Source organism: Emydura macquarii, unplaced genomic scaffold (genome assembly GCF_026122565.2).
Source record: "Emydura macquarii macquarii isolate MOO-44397 ecotype Brisbane River unplaced genomic scaffold, CSIRO-AGI_Emac_v2 contig_2897, whole genome shotgun sequence".
NCBI classification, from domain to species: Eukaryota; Metazoa; Chordata; order Testudines; family Chelidae; genus Emydura; species Emydura macquarii.
Genome location: NW_027133034.1, coordinates 15,064,209 through 15,075,958, shown reverse-complemented (window position 1 = coordinate 15,075,958; position 11,750 = coordinate 15,064,209). Strand labels below are relative to the sequence as shown.

The 11,750-nt window shown below is 44.5% G+C and overlaps 1 protein-coding gene across 2 annotated transcripts; it reads right to left on the bottom strand.

Annotated features, from left to right (window-relative positions):
• Positions 1 to 348: 348 nt before the first annotated feature.
• On the bottom strand, positions 349 to 11,254 carry NXNL2 (nucleoredoxin like 2). 2 transcript variants are annotated; one of them, XM_067568640.1, is made up of 3 exons: positions 11,115 to 11,254; positions 10,144 to 10,727; positions 349 to 973 (listed from the first exon to the last, which is right to left on the bottom strand). In XM_067568640.1, the coding sequence occupies exons 2-3, from the start codon at positions 10,443 to 10,445 to the stop codon at positions 805 to 807; spliced, it is 471 nt and encodes a 156-aa protein (XP_067424741.1). In that variant the 5' UTR covers positions 10,446 to 10,727; positions 11,115 to 11,254; the 3' UTR covers positions 349 to 804. The 2 variants fall into 2 exon arrangements, with proteins under 2 accessions (XP_067424741.1, XP_067424742.1); XM_067568641.1 differs by lacking the exon at positions 11,115 to 11,254 and having other exon boundaries at positions 10,144 to 11,104.
• Between the last annotated feature and the right edge of the window lie 496 nt (positions 11,255 to 11,750).

The following is an 11,750-nucleotide window of genomic DNA, read 5'->3' as shown; positions in this document are numbered from 1 at the left end:
GAATTAACAATGCGCAAGTGTAGACACGGAGTAATTAACTCAAATTAAGGGACTTTAATTCGAATTAAGCCACCAGTGTAGACCAGGCCATACAAAACACTGATTTTTTTAGAAAGCCTGATTGTGAATTGGAGATATTGACTCACACTATGGTATTGGGGGAAAAGAATCTGGGGATAAGAAAAGGGAGAGAGACTCTGTAAAGTACACAAAGAAAGACCACTTCAAACATAAATAAAAAGGGACTTCTTATGCATGGGCAAACAGTGCACCCTATTTAAGAGCCATGTCATTTTCTGTTCACATTTACTTGCATTGTATCAAAGGAGACATCTGAAGGCATGCAATGCATAAATAGTACTTTATTAAAGCAAGTATACTTCTGTTTTATCAATAAATATAAACTATATGCTAATCACCAGAAAAATCGTGTTGAGAAAAATAAGTATTTTCTTTACCTGTATACATCTGCAAAAATAAAACATTTGCATAGATTTCACAGGGCTGCCATTTTAGCCGTCTGGAAGAGCCCTACAACACACAGCTCTTGATTATTATTACAAATGCTTTGGTGTTTGTACTAACTATAGTAAACAAGACAACATGAATAAAATGGTAAGTGCATTTGTTCCAAACCATGTTAGCCTACTGGCATATTCTGCTTTCTATAGTTTAGACTAAAATAAAATGGCTCACAAGCAATAATGCCCTTTGTTCTAATTCAAGAAAGTGATAGTTTGGGAACTCTGCAAGTTCCCCCACACGCCTTGTCTAGCTATCTTGCATGTATCTCCCAATTTTTGTTCAGTTAGAAAAATTCTGAAAGACATCTGCCCCCTCAAGCCAGTTTCGGAAGCAGGTTAGCCCTCTTTCTCTGATCTGTTTCCTTCCCTTGTCCGTAATGACCTCTCCAGTTTGTTTCACAATCACCAGTTTGGGGATGGCTGTTATATTGTACTTCTTCTTCAAATCACTGGAAACAAAACACAAAGTTAAACACACGATTAGAAACACTTCAGGAAGCCGTCGAGTATTTTTAAAAGAGTGGTCTATGCAATACAAACTGAACGAACACACACACACACACACACACACGGGGTGAGATTCTGTGCTGCATCTCTTACAGGTGCAAACACAGAACTTGCAGCACAGGAAAAGCAGGGAAGCTAGGGTGGCTTTTAGCCATTTTTTGCACCCTCAAGATTCTGGGCTACTCTGCAGTCCTGGAGGGGCCGAATCTAAAATTACAGCAGCCTTCCTGGGGCTTCAGTAATGCTTGGAGTCTCCATAGGCATTGCATGCTCCAGTCTCCCCCCAGTATGAAGGGCTTACAAGGGGATTCTCAGAAGGCAGTCTTACAGATCTCTTCCACAGCATGTCTGCACCAGGAGAATCCTCCCCTGACCAGAGGGCAACTCGTAGGGCTCTGGCCCTTTGACTATATGTGAAGTGGCTGAAACCAGGATGAGGATCTCACCTCAGGAGTTTTCATTCTCCAAAGTACAATATAAATAACATTATACAATGATGGATACTCCATTTCGCCTCACACGGGGATATTAAACTGTGATTTGAATTAGTAATGCTTTAAATTCCTCATTGAAACAAGTTTCATAATCCTTCATCAGAAGGAGAGACTGTGCTCTAAAATGCCCTTAAAATTAACCCAAAACGACAGTCTCTCAGTTTACACATGAATGTAAGTGATACAAAGATACAGACTGACGACCAGCTGACCAAATCTGAGGAAATTCAAATCTAATTATTACAGTATCTTTTTAACAACACAACAAAACCCCCTACATTTCTAATATTTAGAGACACAGCAGATGTGGGTGTCCCTATAAATACATGAATTTTCACACAGGCGTCATCATACTCTAGGATTAAAACCGGAGTTGTGTGGATATTTTCTGATGCGAAGGACGAACAGTCACAATGGTTGAAGCTACTTCCCAATACAATTGATGCTGGACTGCCCACTCCTCGATAAAATAAATGGTAGGTGCTTCCCCAATGCAATTAATGTTGGTCCCCTCTTTCCCTCAATATAATCAGGTGCCAGCAGCAGTAAAGGAGCAGAGCCAAGCCAGCACTGAAGACCCTTTGCTTTGTTTTCTTTAAAGAAGCAGTGAGGTGCCTATGAGAGAGGGAGCTGGGTTGACTAGGAATCAATGGTTGCTTGTGGGTAGGGAAGAGGAAACAGGACCAATACATTTTTCATGGAAGGGATGAGGGAAGGAGGGCTGCAGAGTTTCCAGGCCTATAAACAGCCCAGCAGCTCAGGTCCTGTTCTGCTCCCTCCTCCTGCCTTGTAAAAAAAAAAATTTAAAAAAATCAATCCCAACTGCTTCCCTCTTCCTACCTTCCTCTCTTGTAAAATTCTGCACGACTTCATGCACACTTTACAAAGTCTGTATAAGGCAAGAACTGGTGAAGAGACAAACTTCAGAGCAAGGCACAGAGCAAGGAAGACATTTACTCTGTGGCACTTGAAGCTCTGCAGAGCAGTGAGAGCAAGGGATGCTTTCACCTTGTGGAAAGAAGCAGGGAGGGAATTGGGGAGCCTGCAGAGATCCTAAGCTCCACTGGGCAAAGACAGGAGATGGCAGAGATACTATGGAGCGCCAAAGCCCCATAGTGTTAAATCAAAACCGAAGACAAAAGACTGAATTATCTTGATTTAAGTTAATGTTGCTAGTTAACAGTAAAACTGAAATCTACGTGCATATCATGGAATGTCACAGGTAAAACATATCTAAGCATTTCACGTCATGGCAATTAACATTTAAGTGAAAGGAAAGAAATATTCAAATATTTTCACAGTTGGTGCCATCACTTAGATAACTGTATGCATGTAAAATGTCACTTTGCACGCTCTGGAAGCAAACATTTCTGCCAGCCCCTACCTTCTCACTGTCTGTCTGCTGGACTTGCTTCTGATAACCACAAATTTCTAATCACTGGCCAGAAATGAAAGTGTAACACATTCCACAGATGTCAACTCTCTTCTCGGCAAAACAAATAAATAAATAAAATTAAAAACAAAGGAATTTGCTAGCATGATTTGATGACAGGGTTCTTTGAAGTCTGTGACCTAGATATTTACAGTGTATTGGTAGAGGTATAATATGTGGTCTCCTTCTGGACAGTTGGGTCTCCAACTCAAGTTGGGGGTGGTAAATAAGGAAGCTATAGTGAGATTTTCAACCTTTATAGAAAGGATGGTTGGGGCAGATTGGGATGTCTACCTCAAAATGGAACACTAGTGCGATATCTGAGATAACTCATCCAATCACCAACCTTACTCTACACTTAATTTGCATGCAACAATGTCGTTGTATGAGGGAGACTGCACAGATTGTGGATTACTTGGCCCAGCTGCCACATCCTGAGGCAACGTGGGCTTTCACTACTACTAAGATATAATGCTCTGTCTGTTCAATGTTTCCAAGCACTACAACATCTGTACAAACTTATGGCACCTGCACTTGACCAGCCTGTAGGCAGCCAAAAGCGTTACTGTGTCAGAATATCTGAAGCATTTTATTAAGTTGGCTGTAGATATTTCTGACAATGATGGATCATTATAAAAACTGCTTTTACCGCATAAGGTGTTTTACTCAACTATTTGTCTTTGTGTTTCCTAATGTTTCATCCCTTATGCCAAGGGCTTCAGCAGATACTTCTGATTAAAGTGAACTATAATGAAAAATTGACTTGGTTTAATTCGCTTAACAGAAGAAAGGATTTCACAGCCATTAGTTATTTTTCAGTTCTTCTAAAATATATAGCTAGTGAATTCACAGGGACCCAAAGTTAATGGAAGCAACAGCATGCTATATACAATAATACATAACAAGAGGGAATTATATTTCTCTCCATCTGGGAGGGTAGGGCTCAGAACTCAAAAGACAGCAATCCTTCTCGTAAATGGTGGCAGTTTGGCAAACCTTTATTTGCAGTGGTAAACAGAATAATGCACAGCTCCTGTCTATTCATGCTATTTATTGCACATTTCTAACAAATTTAAGAATGGTCTACATTATTAAACATTGCAGATGTGTCCTCAAGGATATCACAAGTTCGGAGTCTAATTTTGTCCGTTGGGGGTGGACTCTAAAATTCCAAGGAAGGGAGGGAGAAGTTTTATTTCCGAGTTCCCTTTAACTATCACTTCAATAACTTGCTTAAGAATAAGCAAGCCCCTTTTCCCCTTTCCCATGCATTCCCTTCTCTCTCATGTGCATTTATTGCCGTGCTCATATGTGTCTCTTCCCAGACCTATACACCTCATACCACAGTGAGGAGCTTAATATAAATACATAGCTAGTTTTAGCCCTTCAACCATTCTCTCGGTCTTCTGACTACCTTCCTTTTTTCAGGGATTTGTTTGGGATCCTACTCTCCCCACCCCAAAGGACTTGACTCTCAAAAGCCTCACTTCAGTTAAGGTGAGCTGAACATGGAGTCAGTCAAAGCTGGCCTGCCATTTAGCTAGAGGGAATTGCCAGAGAGCCCTGCAAACAGCTCCATCTCTCCAGGGATGGAATAGGCTTCTTCTACAAGGGTCTCAGGCCTGGCGGCAAATGGAGCAGGAAACTTAACTACTGCATATTAAGGCCTCAATCCTGCACTGCGATCCAGATGGGCGCACTGCTGCACCCACATGCAGTCTGTGGCAGTCTGCCTGTACAGATCACAATGCAAAAACAGGGCTGCTGGGTTTCTTGCTTGTTCCCCTTCCTATGTGCTCATCCCTTCCTTTTCTTCGGTTTGCTTTAACTCCCTCCAGGTTGCCCATCTCCTGCAGGATCACAAGGTGCACACCACCAGCACCAATATGAAGTTGAGAAACATATTATCATCAGGAGTTATAATTTGTTGTTGCCAACACCCCTGGCTATTTCCTAACTCAGAGGCCTGTTTAAGATGCACAGCCCTGAGGGACTCTTGGGATTCTGCTTTGAATTTAAATTATTGCATCTATGATCATACAGTAAGTATTAAGCTCACCAGCTAAAACAGTTTAAGAATAAAAAAAATATTGCTGCACCTTGTTGCATGCTCCATAAATGAGCAATCAAGTTATTGAGCTGTAATTTCCAAACACCTAAAATAAGCCACATTACGATGAAATATTCATACATGATTTACTAACACTTAACAATTCTTCCTTTTTTTTTTTTTTTCTTCATATTAGACTCTTAATATACACTCATGGCAATCTAGGACACGCCACATTTCATAAGAGGATTTCAGAGCACATAGCAAACATCAGCCTTACCAATGCTGCCATGCGGAGGGTAAACATAATCCTTTCCATCCTCCAGATAAGGAAATTGAGTTACCCAGATAAAGTGACTTGCTCGCATCCCAGAGCAAGACACCTGCAGAGTCAGGAAGAGAACCCAGATCTTATGACCAAGCCTGGAGCTTTAATTACTGGGCTCGGTCTTCCCCCTGGCACATGCTGAACAGCTTGTGGAAGACAGAACCTTTACCCGTTAGGTCACTTGTCTGAATCCAGCCAGTGTTGGTAGTGACCAGATATTGTTACTATCTAGGGACTGTTCAGTAAACTATATAAAATGACGTGGACGCTTCAATCTAGTTCTAAGAAGAAAGAAACCAACATTACAAAACCGCCACAGGATTGTCAGCTGTCTGGTTTTCAACTGGAAAGTCCAGTTGAAGAGAGGGCCTGACAGTGTCGGGTCAGTACTACTGAGCAGACAGCAAAAGTCCAGTTACCAGAGTAACTGTCCACAATCGGCTTCTGGTCTGCTGCTGGGAGGGCGGGAAGCGCAGCGGCTGCTGGAGCTGGAGGAGCACTCAGGAACTGCTCAGCTCCCGTGGACAGAGGTATCAGTGGTCAGTGCCTGGGTGGAGGGATCCTGACACGTGATATTTGAGGAGCAGGGCCAGTGACTGGGCCCCTTTCTCAGCCTCCTTTATGCCCTGTCCTTGGGGTGCTGCTCCCGCTCCCTGTCCAACCCCAATCACTCCTCCATCCCCGGAGCATGGCTCTCCCTCCCCCGGAAAGAAGGACACCATCCCCTCTAAACATAGCCTAGCTATGTGCACAAGTAGGTGATCTTATCTGCACAGTGTAGTCCCTCAAATTAATATTCACCAACAATGCAGGTATTGTGTGTTTAATAAACAGAGTGGAATTCTTTGTATGAATTCTACTATGACAAATTTCTGCCTATAGTTCAGGTCCCAAATCCAATTAATTTCAACAGACTTACTTTTCACTCTGTTTATAGTGACCCTTTGCTCCCCTATAAGCAGGTTCTACTGTGCTAATGCTATTGGAATGCCACAAATCATCTACCAGATAAGTTTTGATGTTGCATTCCCAAGAATAATATCACTGCCTCCTCCCCTTCTGCTCTGAGAGAGGAAATGAAGAGAAGGAGGAGAAAAGAAGTCACCGCTATCCCATGGACAAAGGGGTGTAAAAGGAAACCCTGTTCCAGGTTCTTACTACAGCTGCTCCATAGTAACTGTGTTTTCTATGGTGTGGGCCTTGCATGAACAAGGAAAGCAAACAAAAGTAAGGAAACAGGGGTTAATGGACAAAGCATGAATTGACACGTGGCCTCATAAACAACATGTGGTTAGTAGACAAAGAAATACTAAGAAGAGTACTGTATGATAAACTTACAGCTACAGCTTTGAGCGCCTGGATAGCTCATTGTCTATACCGGGATTGGCTCACAAAATTAGTAAGCCAATCATAAAGCATGTGATGAAAAGTAACGCACGTGTCAGTCTGTTTCAGAATATGTATATATTCTGATTTATAATTATGTACTCTGCAGTTGTGGTGCCCCTTACCCTCCCTTCCCATCCCTCCCCCGATCACCTCAGGTATAAGCTTTATGAAATGCCAATAAAAAAGCCTCAGTGCCAAGGCCAGATTCAAACCTAGTTTTTGGATTTCAGAGAACTGGATCAAGTGTTCTCCCAGAATTGGGCCAGGTATTCTGGATAAGCCACGTGGAAAAGGTCTCGGAGGGAATCCCAACATATAGAAGGGATGATTACTTTTATAGATCCATCCCATTATTGCTACTCATTGTTTGCAATGTTGGGAGCCTTTTTAGAGACAACCCACCAGCTATCAACATAGTTTTAGGCACTATATCACTCAGAGCAAAACCCCCAGAGTTTTGCCATTGACTTCAATGGAGTCAGGATTTCACCCCAGAGGCGCAAAAGTTGCTTAAAGCCACCTTTGCTTTCCTCTCTGTTCCCTGCCCTCATGCAGGTTCACTGTACCTGTCTGTCTATTCAGCATGCATGACTAGACAGAGCATTCAAATTTATAGAAATCTCTCTCTCAGAAGTCTTAACAGAGTTAACCTCAGTCATTTTTGTTTTTAAAAACCATGTTACCAAAGATGTATTTTAACCATTGTTATAATGCTCTGCATGATTTCAGTTCTCAGAATTCACTTCAATTTAAATTTCAATGACTTGTTATGCTTAAGCCCTTCTAAGTGTGGTGTCTTGGGGTATTGTTAGCTTTAATACAGAAATATTAAACTTTTAAATAGAAAAGACATTGAACAGTCATGTGAGATCTACTAGTTCTAGAATCTGGAAGGAAATGGTGACCTGAAACAATCAGTTCAATTAATGAACTACAGATAAAACTTCCATTGTTTAATAAATCAGTTAAACTTTTAAATGCAAAGCTTTTGATGAACTTTTAAAAAAAACGTATCCAGCACTTTAAAGTAGTTTCATGTAATCAAAAATTTCAATTACTGTTTTTTTGGAAATTCAGATTGAAGTAATGCACATCTAAACAGACCTTGACACAAATCACAAGTAAAAAATTAATCTAGTAAATGAGAAATGTATCATTCACCATTTTCTGACATAAAATATACAAATTAATAACCCGAAGAAAAATAAATTAAGGTATACAATTGCTTAAATAAATGTGTGTAGCTATAGTGTATCTTCTTGGTTAGCAAAAAGGACGACCCAATTCAGCGTAAATGCTATATTCAGTTTAAATAATGTTTTAATGGTTACCAACTAATGAGAATAAACCTTTCTTTAGGAAAATAACTACAAAGTGCAAATGCAAAACACAATTATAATTGACTATTTAAATCAAGGTTTTGTGCTTTCGGATTTAAATCATGATTAAAATAAATATAAATTGCTTTGATTTAAATCAAATCAATGCACCCATTGTCATGATAGGAGTAAGTCAACAAATCAAAGCATCATCATCAGATTCACAAGCTAGCTTTAGAAGATCACTGCCAAACTCCAGAAAACATTACGAAATGTCACCCAAGACTTCTTTAAAGTAACACTGATATTTTTCTGAATTTCCTTTTTCTGGCCACCAAGCCCTGTGTAACTAAAGAGGTTAGCACTCGGACAGTTCCACCAGGAGGCAAACTGCTACAACATGGGGCAGCAAAGACAAATAAAGTTCCAATGGATTATTTTTCATGGGAAATTTTGAGGGTGTTTTTTTTTTTTTTTTTTTTTTTTTTTTAAAAAAGCAAGCTGCCTACAGTGATAGGTAGGTCACTTTCCTGAGTTGATACAATTAGTTTAGAACCCCGAAAAGCATACCAGTAGTTCAAACTTTTCCCTCCAATACGCATTACCTTACATTTATCCATATTGAACTTCACCATAATGTCCAGTCACCTAGCTTGTTTTTGTCTCTCTTCCATTCCTCTCACTCTTCTCTGGTCTAGATTAATCTAATTAACCTTGTGTCACCTGCAAAGTTTGCTACCTCACTATTCACTCTCCCTTTCTAGAAAGTTAAATATATAGCAATACAGGACTTAGGGGATACCTCGAGGCCCTTGCTGATGCTGTTAACTTCTTGCCACAATGAAAAATTACAATTTTTTTCCCTAGAGACAAAGCAGGTATCTTTTACTGGGCCAACTTCTGTTGGGGAGAGAGATAAGCTTTGGAGCTACACATAGCTCTCTGTGTAAGCAGAAAAGCTTGTCTCTCTAACCAACAGAAGTTAGTCCAATAAAAGATATTACCTCACCCGCCTTGTCTCTTTAGTAGCCTGGGACCACCAGAGCTACACCACCATACATTGTTTTCCTACTTATATGTTTCCTGTCTGCTACCATCTTTTGAGCCATGATAATACTTTACCTCTTACCTTTATGACTATTTAGCTTCTTTAGCAGCCTCCCAAGAGAGACCTTGTCATGGAAGTCTAAATAAAGAGTATCAACTGGTTCTCTTTTATCCACTACTTTAGTGACAGGTTCAAAAGAATTTTAATAGACTAGTGAGGCATGATTTTCCTTTGAGGAAACTGTGTTGGTTAGGCTATATTATAAAGCAGAAGCTAGTTTTCAACATGTTGTTTTATTAGGATGCATCAGGGTACAGATTTTAAAGTGCAATAGGAACCACTAAACATGGTATCTATTTAGGCAATGGGATATGAGTGATCAGGGGCAGATATTGGCTGGATCCAGGCATGTTCAGGTAGTGGATCTGGTATCCGAGGCACTCTTGTGCCAGAATGCATCATGGTCCACATTTTATTGATGTATATTTGGTACAATGAGAGTGGAAGCATCTACTCTTGTTCTCTATGTGGAAAAATTAGGGGGCCAAAAGCAAACACTGGCCAGATCCAGCAGAACCTAAGGACTGGGCCAAGTGTTGTGAGGTATTGTCGTGTCAGAGCACAGTAGGCTCCGGGTTTCATCAGTGCCAGTCTGAGCACTGCCATTTCTTCTGTATTGACACTTTAGAATTTGCAGAAGAGGGGCCAAATCCAGAAGGGCCCAGGTGCCAGCTCTGGGATTTTGCCGCACGGGCCACCAGACAGTGTGTCAGGGTCTAGGTTTTGGGGTGCTCCGGGAGCGCTTACAGGATCCTCCCTTCAACCAGGGGAATTCGGGAAGGAGGGATGAAAACCGGGCAGGCTCCAGGCAGCTTTTCTTTAAACCCAGCCCGAAGCAGGTGTGCAGGGAACAATAGCTTCTGGGGCCACTGCCACCCGGCCCCGGGGGTACCGCGGAGATCGCGTAGGAGATCCCCAGGGGGATGGGGGGGAACACACACCCGGGCACAGTTTGCAGCGGGGGGCTGGGGAGGGGGGAGCCGGGCACTCACTGTTTGTAGGGGTCGTGGAAGGGCAGCGCCAGCCAGTCGCCGTGCATGTCGCGCATGTACTCCGCCATCTCCTCCGGGCTGCGGTCGGACGAGACGAAGACGATCTCGAAGGGGGCCGGCGCGGGGGCGCCCTCCAGCAGCTCGGTGTAGAAGTCGCAGAGGAGCGGGGTGAAGTCCCGGCACGGGGAGCACCAGCCGGCCGAGAAGTACAAGCCCACGATCTTGTTCTGCAGCACCTCCTCGGGGTCCACAGCCTGCCCGGCCTTGGTGACCAGCGGCCGGCCGCTGAAGACATCCACCATCCTGCCCGCCCGCCGGTAACCGGCCAGGGAGCCGCCTCCCTAGCCCCCCCTGCCGCGGTCCGCTCGGGCTCGGCTACGGCACGCGAGGGGCGCGGGCAGAAATCCTCGATCCCTGCCCCAGCATCTCACCGCCCGGACACCGGCTGCGAGCCTGGGCCGCCGAAGTTCAGCGGCAGGAAAGTGCCGCGCACTGAAGGCGCCTCCCGGCTCCCCCCGCTCCGGGTCCGATCGCTGCTCCGCTCGGCTCCGCTCCCGCCGGCCGGCCCCGGGCTCGGATCAGGGCTAGCAGAGCAGCAGCAGCAGCAACCGCGGGGGGAGAGAGAGAGAAAACCCAACGTTAGGCGAAGGCCCGTGTGAAAAGTCTCTGAAGTCCCAGCTGGGCGTGGGGGAGCCGGGAAGGAGCGCGCCTGGCTGAGCCCGGAGGGACCCGCCGGCGGCGTGGGGAGGCGGCGAGCAGGGGCAGAGCTCGATCGCGGCCCGAGCCAACCCGCCCCGCTGGCGCACGCCCAGCTGGAGGCCGGCCAGAAGCGTTGCCAAAGCCGGCTCAGGCACACACCGAAGCCCCCGGCCCAGGCTGGCCGCTGAGCTCCGCGCTGGCCCTTGCTCCGACTCTAAAGGCGTTGGGCGTCCCGGGGAGCTGCCAAGCTGAACCGCAAGAGGAAAACTCACCCTAGCGAGACCTGTCATTTCTGCCCAGCGCTCGCCCTGGGACCGGCGGGTTGCGTCATGCTCCGTGCCCGGGCGCTGTACAGCTGCGGCACCTGCAGCTCCTCTCCGGCGCCCTCCGCCCTGGAGCTCCACCTCCCAACTGACCGCCCGGAGCACACCCAGCTTCTGCCTTTTCTGCCTCTGCCACTGACTGACAGCCCCATGTGCCAATCGCTGCTGCCCCAGACCACACCCAGCGGCTGTTCTGGGGGGTGAACAGTTCCCATTGTAGGAAGGAGACTATCTACACATCTAAGTCATTCTGGAAATAAAAAGATCCCATCTGCCAACACGAACCGGTTCAAGTTACATTGATTCACTCACCTAACGACCTCCACAGAAGCGGCCAGGGCGGTGTGGAAATGCAGCCACCTGTTGGGCCCACAGGACTGGACTATGGAGAAACTGAAAGCTGATGGGGGAAAAAAATCAACATCTCATTCCTCTTTACAGCAATGAATTAAGGATTTGAATTAGGCTAACGCTAGAGTTAACCGGCAGACAGGAGCTTTCATCATGAGCTTATTTCACTGGCTTCTCATGTAAGCATAGACGCTTTTGAGATGAAAAGGTGATTTGTTTTGGAAAACTTGCTAC